This window comes from Papio anubis, chromosome 5 (assembly GCF_008728515.1).
Source record: "Papio anubis isolate 15944 chromosome 5, Panubis1.0, whole genome shotgun sequence".
Taxonomy (NCBI): domain Eukaryota; kingdom Metazoa; phylum Chordata; class Mammalia; order Primates; family Cercopithecidae; genus Papio; species Papio anubis.
Window position 1 is genome coordinate 87,351,016 of NC_044980.1, and position 18,352 is coordinate 87,369,367.

At 33.4% G+C, this 18,352-nt stretch overlaps 1 protein-coding gene across 5 annotated transcripts in view; it reads right to left on the reverse strand.

Annotated features, from left to right (window-relative positions):
• Nucleotides 1-5,250: 5,250 nt before the first annotated feature.
• Nucleotides 5,251-18,352, reverse strand: part of SLF1 (SMC5-SMC6 complex localization factor 1) — a 76,629-nt gene continuing 63,527 nt past the window's right edge. For 4 of the 5 annotated variants that reach the window (XM_021940180.2, XM_021940178.2, XM_017960280.3 and 1 more), the window contains 6 exons: nucleotides 15,758-15,903; nucleotides 13,888-14,051; nucleotides 12,956-13,089; nucleotides 10,916-11,008; nucleotides 10,323-10,505; nucleotides 5,251-7,722 (listed from right to left, as the gene is read on the reverse strand). In XM_021940180.2, the coding sequence (XP_021795872.2) occupies nucleotides 7,241-7,722; nucleotides 10,323-10,505; nucleotides 10,916-11,008; nucleotides 12,956-13,089; nucleotides 13,888-14,051; nucleotides 15,758-15,903 (1,202 nt within the window). In that variant the 3' untranslated portion in view covers nucleotides 5,251-7,240. The remainder of the gene's footprint in view (nucleotides 7,723-10,322; nucleotides 10,506-10,915; nucleotides 11,009-12,955; nucleotides 13,090-13,887; nucleotides 14,052-15,757; nucleotides 15,904-18,352) is intronic. The other variant, XM_021940179.2, reaches the window with a different exon arrangement.

Sequence of the window (18,352 nt, forward strand, 5' to 3'; positions counted from 1 at the left end):
CTTCAGTTTCCATTAACAGAGAACATAGCAAAGAGTAAGAGGGTCTTTGAAGCACACGAGAAGCCATCCAGAAAACACTGTACGTATCTGACAAAGGAGTTCTTAAACAGATTATTGTGATGTTCATTATTTGTGTGAAATTGCTTGACATCACTTTTAAAAACATTCATTTTCAGAAGAGAAAAACTTTTTAAAAATCAAAACATACAGCACTTGGTAATTTAAGCAAGAACAAAATACTCTGACTTATGGGTTGGGGTACCAAGTATTCACCATCCAATCTTGCACACTGTGATGCTACGTATTTGATACATAGTACATTTAATGCATATTTACTTGATTTCCCTCCCATGACTGTGACAACAGCCCTGACCCGTAGGTAAGAAATCTTCCCCCAAAAAACAGATGGATACTATCAGGTGGTACTATAGTTACCATGTAGGTATCCAGGATATTTACACAGAACAATTGTAAAAAGATTGTTCTGAGTTGTACTACTTAAAAGAGTACCTTACAAGAAGCTATTCTGCTGGCCTTCACAGAAGAGATGCAAAACAGTATGCTCCGGAGAGCTGTGGTAAGATACTCTCAGAATTCTCTCGACAGAGGGTTGTATCTGTATTAATGTTGCAAATAAGTTATAAAGTGGATATTTTTTCAGATTGATGATAGAAGAAAAAATTCCTAATACAGTAGTATCCTTTCAAAGCCATTTAAGGTACAATCTTTGAATAAATGTAGCTATCGTTTAATCTTACCAGTTTCTCCCTGCTTTTGTGTCGAATCTGAAAAGTCTCACCAGAGAACAAGTAATTCTTCAGGTCCCATAAATACTAAAATCAGAAAGTAAAGATATGTTACATGTTATGACTCCACATGGTATCCACATGAGCAAGTTTAATCTTTAGCAATTTAAGAGTACTACAAAAGAGTAAAGTTCCCCCAGTTCCCACTTCAACATACTTGGGGCTCCATTTTGAAGTGTCTTAAAGCAAAGACTAGAGAAGCGTATCAGTAAAGCGGTACGTCAGATTCACTTTCAAAAAAGGAGCACATATATAGTGTATTTTTTGAGATCTGTGTTAGATAATACTAATTATACTTTTAATTATATCCAACTTTAAATCGTATATTACAACTGTAGTTTACCTTTTAAAAATCCAGTAAGTGCCAGTTTAAATAAGGCAACTTTAGAAAAATTTCAAGGATTGATTCTTACTTAATTCAGGAGCATTACTTTCAAAATAAATTGGTTACTGGTATTATAAACAAATATAAATCATTACAAAGAAATCTGGAGAAGTGAAAAAGAAATATCCAAAACTTTTCCACATAAAGACAATCACTATAAGCAATTTTTTACTTACAATCTTTTTCCTTATGTAATTTAGATAATATATTTATGTTACTTTTTTTAAAAAAGAGAGTCTTGCTGTGTTGCTCAGGTTGGCCTTGAACTCCTGGGCTCAAGTGATCATCCTGCCTCAGCCTCTCAAGCAGCTGGGACTATAGGCATGTGCTACCATGTCTGGCTGAGAAAACCATTTTTAATAACATTTAGCTTCAATTTTAAAAATATTAGTATTAGTAAAAAATGGTATTTAGGTAGAAGGTCCAACCATTTTTAATAAGTAGCTTTCAACTCTGAGTCCATTTCCTCCAGTAACATGGCTAAGTATGAACTTAACAGTATTTTGGGGGGTGTAAAAGAACTGAAATGACAGGAAAATAAGAAATGAGATGCCAAGATTTGCCTGTGAGAAAAAACTGGGTATTACTATTCGAAACAGCCTTTTTCTCACAGGAAGACAAATACCACGTGATCTCACTTATATGTGGAATCTAGGAGAGTTGATCTCATAGCAGTAGACAGTAGAATGGCGGTTACCAGAGGCTGGGAAGGGAAAAGGTGGGGAGGCAAAGATGGGGAGAGGATGGTCTCAAGGGATACAAAGTTAGTTAGATGAACTAAGAAGAGTAAGTGCTGATGTTCTATTACATAGTGGGGCGACTACAGATAATAACAATGTATTATATTTCAAGATAATTTCAAAAGTGGGCCTTGAATGTTATCACCACAAAGAAATCGTAAAGATTTAAGACAAAGGACATGCTAACTACCATGATTTTATCATTATACAATGTACACATGTACTGAAGCATCACACTGTACCCTAATAAACATGTACAATTATTATGTGTCAATTGTTTTTTAAAAAACGGTGAAAAAAAATCTAGCTTGTTTCTGATACCATTAGAACTGGAATTTTATTATTCTTTATTTTTTATTAAATTGAATTTCAACCAAAAGAACCTTCTATAAAACAATTCTCTGGACCTTTGGTTTAGTTTATCAAATGTTATTCAAAATTTTCAAAGACTCAGTTTATTTCTGAGATTAGTTTACATACTTTTTGTCTGATTTTATACCTTCACTAACTTCCATCAATATAATAAACAGTACCTAGAAATCTTTACCCTTTGGATTCCTTTAAATAGAATGACTCAACCATTTTTCCCCTCATCCCCTTGACCAGTTTTCACCTTTACAATTCTGCTTTTAAGTTTTCATGGAAAATTTCATGGAAAAAACACATTTTAATTTTACCAGATTTTACTTATTGTTCTGTAATTTTATCTCTAATGTAAAAAGGAAAGAATGCAAAGTAGAAAAATGCATCTTTAGGATGAAGCCAGGTAACAAAGATATATATTCCTTTAAACAAAAATAAAAACACTATCATAAATCAAACTATTCTGGTCATTAGAAAAATTTATTAAGAGTCATGTCATAAACATTGTTGACCTAACCTTTAGATTGAGAAGTCACTGACAACAAACTAAGTTATTTTCATCTGTCAACACTTTAAGATTAATGATTTTTCAGTATTACTATTTATTTCACTTTGAGACAGAATAGAGCAGTGGTAATTTTAGTTCATCTACTATCAAGAAAAATAACAGTATGATAGGTATAAATTCAAACCTGGATTCCAGATTTTCAGTTCAGAGCAACTTACTTTCTGGAAGTGCTAAATCTTTTGTTTTGTTTTTTTGTTTAAACTTCCACTCTTTGGTAGAATGAAATTGTATGTCCCAAATTAGTAAGCCATTCTCTATTAATGTTTAACATCCATAATCGCTTGATCCAACTCAGATACTTTGGCAAGGAAGAGGATTAGAGTTCCAAAATCTGGGTTCTACATCTAAAAAGATTTGGGGCCATGATATAAAAATCACTAATGTGGAAGTATATGTTTTAATTCTAATTGGGAATAACTATTTATAAATACCTGAATAAGGGCTTTTGGGATCTATGTATTTGTTAAAGGCAATATGATATTATATATTACATATATAACAATACTACATATTTTGTTAGGAATACTGTTTAATAAATAGTCATCTGCTGACATAACATTGTTGATCTTTAATTCCACAAGTAGTTTAAAAACCCAGAACAGAGTTCATTACACTTGTTTTAAAAAGGGGGTGGGAGAGATTATCAATATGTCTCTTGAAAAACAAAAAGGATAACATTCTAAAAATAAAGTCACTTGTATCTACTACTAAGGATTATATTTCAAGCTTTTTAAAAAACATAGTTTAAGTGTATTTATAATCAAAACCATACACTTACACTAAAAAAAGACACTAATAAATTCAAATATAAAAAGTATTAGGAACAGTTTGTACATATTTGAGATGTTCTGTAAGATTAGTATTTAAGAAGACAAACTTTTTAAACATCTAATAATCAATGATGTTAAAATGTTTTATTTCTTTTGAAAAGGTCTTTGACTAGGATTTGCATTACCTTGAAAATGTATGCTCAGAACCAAGTAAAACAACACTTCAACCTTATCTAATTAATTTATAGCCTATAATTTCAAAATATATACCACAGCAAATAACTACCAAAGTATATTCTCCAACTACAGTTCATTTTTATCTACAAGGTGAATTTTCCGATAACATAATTTGATTTACAAGGAACAGTTAACTATTCCATGTCTCCTGTTTTGACAACACCAGGCAGAGCCTAATTCCAATAATGCTATCACTGACCTTTCTAACTCAATCCACATTTGTTATAAAAACAATTATCATTCCTAGTTTTGCAAGCAGGAGGTGCAATTGGCGTGAAAGCTACCTGATAAATGCCTCAGGGAAAGAGTGCCTCATGTCACTCAAAGATGACCCCTTCCTACTGATTAAGGAGCAACAGTGACAGGCTCTCATCAAGTTCACCGCTTAACTGGAAAGGTGTATAAAGGCATAAGGATTGCACATTCCACCAATTTTTTTTTTTTTTCATGTGAAGGTATTCATTTAACTTTCTATAACAGCATGAACAAAAATGGCAGATATTTTCTGCAGGTTATATACAGTATCTTAGTGTTAATGCATTTGTACTTTCTTAAAAACACTAAGACTGCAAAAGCACACCCTACATCCTATCCACGCTGAAATAAAATTGCTAAAATAATACTCATCAAAGGATTAAAGTACTGGACACTGGAATATTCACATTTATAAACTAAAACAGAACACCAATTATTACTGAAAATTTCAGAAACCTACAAAACTGAAATTAATTTTTTACCAGATGTAGAAGAAAATAAAATTCACAATATTTAAGCCTTATTTACCTTCCTAGACTGTGGGCCTTTCCTCTTTTTTGGTAGTTAGCCCTTGTCAAGCACACCACCTGGTTCAGAGTAGGTGTTCAAGAAATGCTGAATTCAAAAGAATTAATTTCACATTTGACTTTTATGGGGATAAATGTTTTTCTGGTCATCTTGGAATGTGTAAAATGACAGAATATGTATATACTTGGACGATTTTAATCTGCAAAGTGAAATTAAAAATTAACAACCTAGAAAACTCTTAACTTCAAAGAAATTTAAGAAACTGCCAGTAAACACCGCATGGGGAAAAGCTGAATCTTAACTGCTCAGAAATCTCCTCTCCAATTTTATTTACACTATAATAAGGTCTCTTATAGAAATTTTTAAAAATATGATTCCATAGAACTATGATATCACATCTGGCAAAATACAATGAAGAATAGCATTTCTCAACCTTGTCTTCATATGCAACTTTGAAAAGTCTGCAATTGAAAATCTACGACTACGACTATGAATTATACTTACTGAGAATTTCTTCTTCCTATACCTCCAAGATAGATTTGGGCAATTATTCAAGGCAATTATTATTATGTTTTCTAAAATAACGTATACAAAGTAATTTTGGAAATGAAGCCTTTTATTGAAAATTTAAATTCAAACTCATATACTGGTATTATGTTAGCTAGGGCACAGAACACAGGAACCTGTGTTTGCCATGTTGGACTTTCGAAGAAGTGTAAAACTTCCTACAGGCAGAGACCTCAATGACATCTGTTTCACACTTCGTGTCATCACTGCTTGTAGAAGTTGGCAGACAGAACAGTCAATTACGAAATATTAATGCTAATTGCAGCTAAACAAATATATCTTATGAACATCTAATTTGGAAAACTACTTTGTCTTAACAGTATAAAACCCTAACTCATGATGTTGATTACTTAATTACCTTAGAATTACTACCAACTTAAACAATTACTATCTTGTCTTTTGTCTAAATGACTCATTATAATCAAAAGAGGAGGTAAGAACTAGAAAGGAAACGATATTTATTAAGTGTCATATGATGTGATAGGCTAACAATTCTATCACGACAAAGCTACCTGGTGTGATTTCTATTTGACATGTAGGAAAACCAAGCTCAGAAAAGAATTTGCCTTGCAATTTAGTTATTAAGGATCTAGACAAGGATTTGAAAATGTGTATGATGTCAAAGCCTATGTTTACAAGTTTATATTAGTTTACCAAGAAAACACTATCCCAGACACCATTATAAAGAGGAACTCCTTGGAATACAAAACATTCTTATTCATCATCTGGAGAAGCACTTTACTCTCTATAAGTATTTAAACTTTTCTTAGTCTTCACTATATAATTTTTTCTCTGATACTCTGGCAGATTAATAATAAAGAGATTTGCATGATGCCAAATTTGAAGGCTAAATAGAAACTAGTATTTCTTGAGTATGTATGAAAAATTACTTATTTAAAATATTTCATACTGATGTAGCAATTTTCAATTTAGATTACAAACCCAGTAATATGATACTGAGCATTTGTATCTTGTTAAAATATCTATTTGCAAAATAAAACTGAAGTGTGTTGCTTTAGCAGATTAACTGCTGTAAAGTCATCACTTGAGTTACATAAAAGCTAAATGGAAGTGTTTATTTTCCACCTGTACCATAATGTAACTTACTCCCAGTAGTGAAGAAACTCCAATTTCAAAAGTGGTTATTATCTATACCCTTTCTTTTAGTTTTACTACAAACTGCTATTAGGAAAAACTGCAAATTAAAACATTACTACTCAGTAAATTCACATTATATATTAAGATCTTAAATAATCTCAAATCTATTACTTAGATGCCACTCATAATCTTTATATTAAACTCATAAACTTATGCAGCAGAATATTTTCAGGTACAGAATATTGGTTACATAGGGCAGCGACATACATTTTGTATATGAATTGCTAAAATAAAACAGATCAAAGAATTGACCTGTCAGACTCTGCGTATTTGCTGCATTTAAAAACCAAAAGAATATTAATTATTACTGTAAATTTTAGAAATGTTTATTTTAGAAACACACAAAGCTAAAATGCATATTTCAGTCCAACAACCTAGAGAGAAAAAATAGGGAGCTACATGTTTTTTGTTTAGTCTTGTTTTTTCCTCAAAATCCATCCATAAGAGTCAGGAGCTACAAGTTTATAGGTACACATTTGTATGAATATCCTTGCCATGATTCTAAGACCTAGAACATCTAGAATACAGGACATTACATTTTGTTTTGAAAAAATATTTAAATTAATTTTACACGTACAATATATCACTTTCAGAACAAAAAAATTAAAGATTAATGAAAGTAGAATATACTAGAACAAAATTATTTTTACTTTTGAGTCAAATTCTACACCATGGAAAAAGTCAGAAGCCCATACTAGAGTTTTGCAGAAGTTTTTAAAAAAATGCTTTTAAAATTTAGCAAGGCTGCAAAGTCTGTCAATAAATAAATCAAATTACTATCTGTCAGTAAGCTATGAAGTCCACAGTAAGTGCCAATGCAAACAGAACAGATTTAGAAAGTCAATCCATCCTTTCTAGCATTATCATGAAAACTCTGTGACTGACCGACACATCATTTCCAATGTTACCATCAAGGCCTCAGTGTGTACTCCAGGACACACTTTTAAATTCTCAGGCAGTTCCTTAAGAATATGTGGGAGTTTCTGCAATGTCTTTATATTTCTAGCATAAAGATCCAATAACCAGTCAGTATGAACACTGGTGGTTTCTTTATGACTTTTACAAGCCATAAGCAGTTCATTTAGATGAGTTAACCCTTTGGAAGCTAAAATGAACTCTGAAGATAAATCAAAAATTGAACAAAAATTTAGCAACATCCTACTAAGTAAAAATGAGCCAAATTCAAGTTGCTGGTAATGAAAATGTTTCTCTGCTTGTGCATGAAAGTTCTCCACTGTATCTTCTACTTTTGTAATAGCAAACAGTTCTTCTTTGATTTGAGGTGAAACCACATAGTCCAAGGGCAATTCTCCCTTAGCATTCCTCTGTTGTAAAAGCACTGGGCCTGTGAAAAGAAAATGCAAAATGTTACATGTAAAACACTTCTATTTTGGCAGCTTAACAGCTGTTTTCTCTTTTCTCCCAAAGCATCCAGGGCTTTCTTTACAATCATATTTTGTATTAATTCAGGTTGACACAATTAACTGGCTAGATATATAGACTAATAAAGGTACATTAAAAACATTCTAGTCAATTACCTAATAAGGTTTCCCCAAACGTGCGTCCCTTAGTTAAATAAATAATAAATACAACTACAAATATTAAAAAGAAAACTTTTATAAAACTTTATCAATTATCATCTTAAGAATTTCAGTGTTCCCAGAAGAAATTTTAAAAATGTATTCATCTTACACATTCTGTATAAGAGCCTCAGGGGTATCTCAAAATATCACCAAGAGGAAAAAGTAGTGCCCCTTTCATTGCTAATAAACAATTCTAGCAGTGCAAAGACTGCAAAACCTTGCACAGATAGAGAACACAGTTTTCATATTACCCTTGCTTGTGTTCAATGTTTAGTACAGGTAACTGATTCACACAAATTACATATTAATTCTAGATCAAACTCAGAGCTCATCCATCTATACAAGTTAAACTCATTTAACTACCTACTCAGAAAGTACTAAAGATAGAGTTTATCCCCTAGGTACTAAAGGATGATGTGGAGGAGGCAAAACATAACTCAGTATTTGGTTACATAGCAAAGTATAGGAGTACTTTGTGCCTTCATCAGTCAAGTCTTATAATTATTTATGCACTTGGCCATAAAAACGTTACAGGGGATATAAAGGTTTTAGTACTAGCAGACATAATCACAAGGTCCTACCACTATAACATAGATCATATTGTCAGAAAGAGAGAACTGATCATAACTGCTAAAATTCTTAATGATGATTCTGATCAGACATATATAATAGCATAGATATGAAATGTACTTAATATAAAAGATCAACCATTGATAATATGATTAATGTATAATTTATGGAAAGAAGATAATTCTAAAACAAAATTAGGCTCCTTTTCACTGTGCCAACATCTCAAAAAAACTGTTCCAAGTTACTTCTGTTTAAAAAAAAAAAAAAAAAAAAAAAGGAGAAGAGACAAAATTACGGACACAGGACACCAAAAGTAAACAAAGGTTTTAGAGACATAAATAAATTCTTGAAATTATTGCTCTCGAGGCTGAGTGACTCACAATGAATAGATAATGCAGTTACTTCAATATAAGTGTCAAACCACTTGACAGGTCCAAACCCAGAATATGACTAAGGCAGAAACAAGTCTGTACGATTGCCAAAGGACCTTGATAAAAACAAATACAATTAGATTTCCTCTTCTAGGATAAGAAACTGATCTCTTTACTATTCTCCACTAAGGGCCCTAGAAAAATTCACGTTGGTTGGTATAATGCCATACTCTACTGAAGAGCTGGCCCTAACACAATAATGGCTCCTAACAAATATTGGCCTGAATGCCAGACACATGGTTGAGTAGAAAAATAAAACACTGAGGACGTGAACTTATGGTTTAGTAAACACAGAATACTAAAAAAAACAAGGTAGAAGAACTGAAAAATATATTGACTATGAAATGATATCAGTAAAAGAGACACGCTAAGGCCTTTAGGGGGCAGGAGAAGACTATATATAACCAAATGTCTTAAACTACCATGCTATACAGCCTTCCTTAGATGCATATATACTAAAAACACATCTTAAGAAAATATGTTTTTTGTCTTTATGCACAATCAAATATTTTAATTACAGGATAAGATAATGTTAAATTTAAATGTAAAATTAATACAAATAAAAGCGACAAGTAATTTCTACAAATCTTTGTTTCCATATTCTAAGCTGGTCATCAGTTTTCTTTTTTCTTTAAAAACACCAATCCGTTTTGAACATTTTGTTGTAAAATTTACATTATTCAGTTTAGATATAAGAAGAATGACACTGAAATAATGTGGGGCCTTGCTGAAAGCAAAGATCAAAAATCAGCAGGAAAAACACAGATGAATATTCAGTTCAAGCTACTCTCCTTCACAAAACCCCTGCATAACAGTTATCACCATTTGAAAATCCTCCTGCTTTAACTTAATTGGCTGCAAAATGCGAATGATGAAAAATATTCTAGGATATCATTTTTTACAGTCTGTACAGAAATGACTCATTAAAAATAAGATTGAGTTTGTAGTTATATACAGGAAATGAAAAAAGAATGAAAAAATCCAGGCAATCACAATTGAACATTTGTATCCCTTTATCAATAAGCTTTCAGAAATGACTGGCTCACAAAGACATTACACACCTGAAGGAAAAGGATAAATATTTAAAACCAGCAAACTCAATTCAAAAATAAACTCTCATACACGAACCTAAATAAGCTTAATAATACATACATAAACAAATATATATTATGAAAAGGCTTTTATCTCTACTAATAAAGGGTGCTTACATTTTAGGAGACTTTTTATCCTTACTTTTTCATTAATATGAAATAAAGGCATCTTTCCTTGCAGATTTTAAACATAAAATGTTATCTATCTCTGCAGGATTCATCAAAAAACTGGATAATTTATCAAAACCCATTTAGCATAAACACACTCACCCCCATGCTGTAGTAGCAGCTTGCCAATTTCTACATGTCCGTTTGACAGTGCATCATGCAAAGGAGTCACCCCGTCCACTTGAGTGAGCAGATCTACCTCTGGACAACGTTGCAAAATTTCCTGGACACACACTGTGTTGCCATAGTTACAGGCTTCATGCAAAGGCGTCCAGCCAGCATTGTCTAAATTAGAAATCAAGGCAAGTTTTAAAACGGCAGAAGTAGGACTTTTGGTAGGAAAGTACTGATGTTCTACTTTTCTCATCAGTGTGACTTTCTAGGTGCTTCATATACAAAAAGAATGCTGTGATAAAAATGTCTAGGGTGTAATCATATTTCTATCTTAAAAATTTAAAAACAATTTTAAAATATTAATATTGGGTATTATCAAAATATGAACACAAAAATGTTTTTATACTATTAGTTATAAATCAATATATGATAAATTTCTTGGCTTTGCTAAGAAATTTTTCTTATACTTTTAAGATACCTTAGGTAAATTTACTTAAATAATTTTTCTTAATGTGATATAAAACTGTTTAATATCACAAATATTAAGACATTGGACTAGACCACAAAGATTTAAAACTTACCTTTAACATTGATGTCTATTCCTGGCAAAGAGAGAAGAAGAATCAATTTCTCCACTTGGTTATTTATGCAAGCTCTATGCAGGGCTGTTTCTCCTGCCATAAAAAATTAATAGATTATTCCAGAGAAGACAAGATATCAACTAAAGAAAATAATCAAAGGGCATGAACTAGGAGATCTGGCCCCATGCCAGAAAATTATTTATTGAGTTTTCCTTTTGACTGGTTTAAACATCTCCTGCATTAAAAAAGGGGGGGGGGGAAGGGGAAGGACCCCCACCAATCCATATTGCTTCTGTTCTATCAGCGATTCAGCAATGAAATTCTACCGCAAAAGGTTTAACACAGGCATTGTCTCCCCTAGTTCAAGGTTTAAAGCTTCAATCCTGCTATAAAACCCCCAAATGATCAGAGAACACCGAAAATACTGGGTTTTGCAGCAATAAAAGTTTAGAGTGCAATTGCCCTCTCTTAAATTTATTCATGAACCTACGTTAAATGTATGGCTCTTTTTTATACAGCATTTATAGCTTAATTCAAATGAATGTTTCTGGCTAAGCATGAGTGCCTCTACACACTCAAGTATAATTCAGAACTTCAAATCCATTAACAGATGGTTTGCTGCTTCTCAATAGGCTGTCTGGCTTGGCTACAACAGCACAGAGAGGGAGAAATGGAGGAATCTTAATATAAACACACCACACACACACACACACACACACACACACGGACGTAAAAAAAAAAAATCCCTAGTACCATTTAAAGCTGAACAAGAGTAACAAATAGAAAGACAAGGTTTTTTCTAGGAGAGATGCAATTAATGCCTTCTGGCTAAAATTGTCTATATCCATCACTGTTATAACCAAGGTTAATAAGATATAAGTGATTATTTAAGGGGAATTTTAAAAAAAATTACTATAAATGACTGCTTAGGAAACAAAATGAAATACTGAATCAAATTTGTTATTGCTATAAAATACTAAGTACATTTTTACAGTGTTCAGTTTTACAGATTATCTCTGTAACTTCTACAAAAACATTTTTTACATGCATAAAAAGCTTTTGAAGTTTTTCTCTACTATATCTCAATTCTCTTCCTCTCTCCCAGTTCCTTCTGCTGTTCTGCCTAAAATCATTCATATTCATTTTACTTTTTGAAACAATAAAACAAAGAAAAAGGAACGCTGATTTGTGAAATTAATATCTGAGTTCTCATTTAATACAATTTTCATATTCCAAGCCAAATGGACAGTTATTCTGAATCTATAATATGCAATTATGAACTTATATCACGTTAAAATATAAGCACTTCACTGTCACTATTTCCATGGGTGTCATAATGTTAATATTTGTATTAAAAACAAGATATAACTCATAAATAACAACAACAACAAAAAAGACTCAGCAATTTACTTTGGCCAGGTAAAGACTTCCGGAAGATTCATTTGCAAGTTAAGAGGTGTCTAAGTAAAAGAGGTGCCAAAGTGAATTATTACGCTATTCTTGTTATTTCATCCTTTAGGTACTTAGGTTCCAGTATAGTTAGAACCAAAAGCCAAACACATTTCATAGTCTGGGCTCAATGCCTGGAAGAAAAGAGCCCATATGCTTAACACAGCTATGTAACATAGCCTACTCTTCATTCTTTGTTCACAAAATGTCTAGGACTGAAAGAGATGAAGACTGAATTATACTTTCAAATCAGAAGACACTGATCCTAAGCAGCACAGGTTGAGATGGAATAGAAAAGTAAGGCGGGCAAGTCTGGAATGAGCTCAATGAATGCTACACTGTGTTTCATATCTGTAACGGCAAGGAGAGGAAAAAAAGGAAGGAATACTCTATTATACTGGGTATTAAACAATCACTTTCTTTGCATAAATGACAGTTCAAGAAAATAATACGTTATCCAAGAAGGTACTTCCTGGACCTAGTCCAATATTTAAGTTCAAGTATTCATCAGGGCAAATGTGTGAAACCTGCAAGTACTGACTATAACAACGAAAAGTTCTTAGCATAAATTAATTTAGATACTTGGAATACCTTTTAGATTAGTCTTGTGAAAATTCATCTTTTTAACTACAGAGGGGCAATTCTCCTTGGAACAGGACAATTCTCCTTCTGACTTCTTTTTCAATTTTTTTAATGATGAGGAACATTTAGCAAGGTTCAGGTCTCTGAAAGGAAAAGTAAGAAATAAGGAAAGCTTGTTTTTCAGCAAGGCGTGCCAGCATACATTAGATGGTATTTTTTAAAAGTCTAGCCTCCTTTTAATTTAAACCCCCTGCTCATTCAATCTTTACTGCTTTCTAATTTTAAAATTTATTTCAACTGTGTAGAAAAAAATTTCAGTGCACTAATTTTCTTTTATTAGTCTTACTCCCCCAACTGCTCACTAAATTTATAAATACAAAATGTCAAATAAAGAGCAAAAGACCAGTTAAACCATATATTGACAGAGAGAATAAAGCAGAAAGCTAAGATCAAGCAGGTCTCTGCTCCCCATTCTCAGTTTCATATTCTGATTCTATTCTCTTCTTCCTCTCACAGAACTTTACTGAGTTTTATACGACATACACTTTTATACACCCTATACTTTTAGAGGTGGTTTCTCATTTTGGGAAAACTACTATTACAATATAGGATATCTCATATGACCATGCATTCTGAAATTCCATCTATATTATGGCAAAGTGGTAATTCAAATCATAGAACAAAAATTGTGTAAAACTGTATTTCATCAACAATGCATCAATAATTTGATGACCAGTTTTATTTCTTTTGGGAAGCAGAAAGAAAGCATGTACCTTGAATTACAGAAACAGAAAATGTTGATCAAATACATTTAAAATTGAGTTTTGATCTAATCAATATAATTCAGACAGTATCACAGATAACCATAAAGTTCAAGAAATGCATCAGAAAAAGAGCTGTACTCCAAAATAAAGCACAGGTGGGATATCAGCATCACTTACGGTAACTCCGGCAGCCCTTCAACTTGTTTTTGTTTAGTACCATTCAACATTAGTAAGGCTCTCTGAGAGTCAAAACAAGGCCGCTGTCCTATTTTCTTTGATATCTGAATCTTTCCCGACCCAAGCACACCAGTTTTCCCCAAGGCTGGTAAATAGGAATATACCTGTTGAAAAATAATATCGCATTATTTTCTCAACTACAAAAACAGCAGTAAAGAGAAATTATTTGATTCATTTCATTATTACATTTGGTTATATTTTCCTGGTTGCATCACTATGGTTGCCACTCTATCTTGGTTGAACATAATAAAATATTAAGAAAGCTAGCTTTGTGTCATAGTCAATACCATGTGAACAAACAGAAAAATACCTTCTTAAAAATAATTATTTTTTTCTAATTCAATTTTGATCTTCATTTAAGAAAGCTCTTTTGATTAGTCTTATGCCCAATGTGTATGATTCATTTGCATATTTTATATGTATGATTTACATACAACTGGTATTTCTTAATTTCCATTTTGATAACGCCTTTTTTTTTTTTTTTAGCAGAAAACAAGTCTTTCTTCAATAGAAAACAAAATAAGGAATAAAAACATCCTTAAAGGCAAGGATTGCTGCAAAACAGAATTTGCCTAATCTGACCAATATACGTATTTCTCATTTAATTAAAAAATTGCTAGAGCTACCGGATATTAATATCTAAAGACAGCCAAAATAAAACTGGAAAACTTTAAATCAATTGTAGCTTATATGCATAATATTTTACTTTTTAAATACCATTTAGAATTTTGTTGGATCTAGTTTTTTCCAAAATAATAACCTCACATACGAATTTTATTAGAGAACAAGGATTTTTTTTACTTTTCTATGATTAACCCTTGGCTATGCTCAAAAGAAATTAAAATCTCTTTTTCTTTTTGTTGTTGTTGTTGTTGTTGAGACAGGGTCTTAGTATGTCACCTAGGCTAGAATACAGTGGTTATTACAGGTCACTGCTGCCTCGACCTCCTGGGATTAAGGATCCTCCCACTTCAGCCTCCCAAGTAGCTGGGACCACAGGCATGTGCCACCATGCCCAGCCAATTTAACTTTTTTTAGAGACAGAGTCTTGCTATGTTGCCCAGGCTGGTTTTGAACTCCTGGGCTCAAGGGATCCTCCTGCCTCAGCTTCCAAAAGTGTTAGAATTATAGGAAGGGGCCATCATGCTCCACCTTAAAATTTCTATTTGGTGATTATCTTCCCCAAACTGCCCCTGGAGAAGGGGTCTCACAATGTTGTCCAGGATGGAATGCAGTGGCTATGCACAGGTGCAATCATAATGCACTATAGCTTCGAATTCTGGGGCACAAGCAATCCTCCCGCCTCAGTCTCCTGAGCAGCTGGAACTACAGGCACTCAGCACTGCCGCTGGCTTTCACTACTCTATTTTGAGATAGAAATATACTAGCTTTTATGCAGAACTGAAAGATTTATGAATTAATATATTCTGCCTACTTACTTGAAATAACCAAGAATATTTTAAAATTCAGTTTGTGGGCCGGGCGCGGTGGCTCACGCCTGTATTCCCAGCACTTTGGGAGGCCGAGGCGGGCAGATCACAAGGTCAGGAGATCGAGACCACCCTGGCTAACGTGGTGAAACGCTGTCTCTACTAAAAATATAAAAAAATTAGCTGGGTGTGGTGGCCGGTGCCTGTAGTCCCAGCTACCAGGGAGGCTGAGGCAGGAGAATGGCATGAACCCAGGAGGTGGAGCTTACAGTGAGCCGAGATCGCGCCACTGCATTCCAGGCGTTTCAAAATAAATAAATAAATAAATAAATAAATAAAATTGAGTTTGTGAACTCACTTCAGAATAGAGAGGTGCTTACCATTTTCTGAAGAGAGAGTGGCTCAGAAGAAACACTACCAGAGCTCTGTAGACACAACTTTTTAAAGACTGCCTCTGCAACAAACATTTGAAGCCAGGAGGAGGAAAAGGAGCAAATGAAAATCTCTAATTCCTGTGAAGAAAAGTCTGGAGAACATAAGGTAAGTCGATATAGTTACTGCTGTATCCTATATACTTTTTTCCATAGGCTATTTCCTTAGTGAAGTTTATTCCATCAAATGAGAGTTCTTATACCTGTAAGATTCATACACATGATTTTAACCCATAAAAAGTAGGCAATATCCCTAATCCTTGACTTTTAAGAGAAAATATTTAATGGTACATGTTCTCACATTTGAAAAAACAATCATTAGGTTTGATTATTTCAGATACAAGTCTTGAAATTACATATATACAGATTAGGTAACATATGAATATATACAAGGGATTTTATTTATCACTATACTTTCCAACTACCATTAAAGATCTCTTCCCACAATAGGGATGCTCCTTTGGAAAACCAGTAATTAGTTTTTAAATGAAATACTAGTATTTAATTTGCAATGATCAGTACCGAATTGATAGGAAGAAAGTAGACTGCTTCCTATGACAACACCCATGAATCTTATCATTGCAGAAAAGGACGAAAGGCACAAGGTGAAGAAGAAAAACATGAAACACGAGCATGTATAAAGAAGAAAAACATGAAACAAGAGCATGTAGAAAGACTTCCTCAGAAGTGTGCACCCACTCTACTATGGGGGATGGTGGATAAATTTTTTTTCTTTTTTTAAAGACAGAGTCTTGCTCTGTCGCCAGGCTGGAGTGCAGTGGTGCGATCTCGGCTCACTGTAACCTCCGCCTCCCAGGTTCAAGCAATTCTCCTGCCTCAGCCTCCTAAGTAGCTGGGACTATAGGTGCACGCAAGATGGTGGATAATTTTAAATGATGAAACAAAAAACAAGAAAACATCAAAAGCCTCAAATCTCTTATACAAAACCTCAAGTACTTCAATAAGATGAAAACGCGTAAATATACCCATGAATTGAAAGTGATAAAAGAGTGACTATTTCCCATGTGATCTATTTAATATTATAAACTGTCTATTAATATTATCTATGTAACTTGATGAAAATACAACAAAATGATAAAAGAATAAATAAGACCAACCAAGAGGATATCAAAAGAGCTAAAATTACAAACAATATAAAAAAGTTGTGATATTATACAATAAGGCAGATTAACTATAAATACTGGAAGAATAAAGAATAAGTCAATACAATTAGCAAAATAAACATAATAAACAGAAGAGAAGAATTAAAATTGTAAGCATTAAGTTAAAATATAGTTTCAAAATCAGACAATGATAAACTTAATAGGAGTATAAGGCATAAAAGCTGGCCTCCCTATTCGGGATGGAATTCTTTCAGGGTGAAGAGAATGCAGACACCCAGTCAATGTCCTGCTCAGATGCCTTCATAAAAGGCTGGGAATCTAGTGTCTTGTAGTCCTTGACCCTTGACTCTGATTTTCAAGAGTGGATGGGAGAAGTAAGGGAGGATCTGCTCTCAGGTAACATTTGTTAATTTCTGGTTGCCACACTGGGGAAGGGGATGCTATTGGCATCTAGTGGGCAAAGGCCCAGGATGCTACAATACACAGGACAGCCTACAATACACAGGACAGCCCCAACAACAAATAATTATCCAGCCCAAAACATAATCAGTACGTAGGCTGAGAAACTTGCCCTGACTAAAGAGATCTGATGCCCTTGCCTTGTGGCAGCTTGTTATAAGGAGTGTTTAAACCTTTGGCTTCAGGTCTGATGTTAACCAGATACAACTAACCCCAAACAGATAATATTATCATTGAATTTAGATAATCCCTTCCAATATGGCCTCTACAGAGATACAATTTTTTTTTTTTTTTTGAAACAGAGTCTTGCTGTATCGTCCAGGCTGGAGTGCAGTGGCGCGATCTTGGCTCACTGCAACCTCCGCCTCCCGGGTTCACACCATTCTCCTGCCTGAGTCTCCCAAGTAGCTAGGACTACAGGCACCCGCCACCACACCCGGCTAATTTTTGGTATTTTTAGTAGAGACAGGTTTCATCGTGTTAACCAGGATGGTCTCAATCTCCTGACCTTGTGATCCGTCCACCTTGGTCTCCCAAAGTGCTAGGATTATAGGTGTAAGCCACTGTGCCCGGCCAAGATACAACTTTTTTTGAGTTGGAAAGGAGAAAAGAATTACTTACAACCAGTTTTCTTGCTACTACTGAGGCTCTGTTAATATTATCTAAAAATGTACAAGCAGTAAACTGAAGGATAAGAATCAAAACATAATATGAACATTTAATCTCTAATTATATACATTAAAAAGCCTACTTTCTTTTTTAGTGTATTGCAACCAATTGATCTCTTAACATAAGAACTCTAGACAGAGGCAAAAGCAAAGCAGAAATAACTTGCAGAGTTCAAAAGAGCTGGTCTCACATTGAAATTTACAAATGGGGTTATTTATCTAATAAGGATCATATCTGATAGGCTTATAGATACAAGGAATACAAAGTACTAATATGACAGATCCATATATTA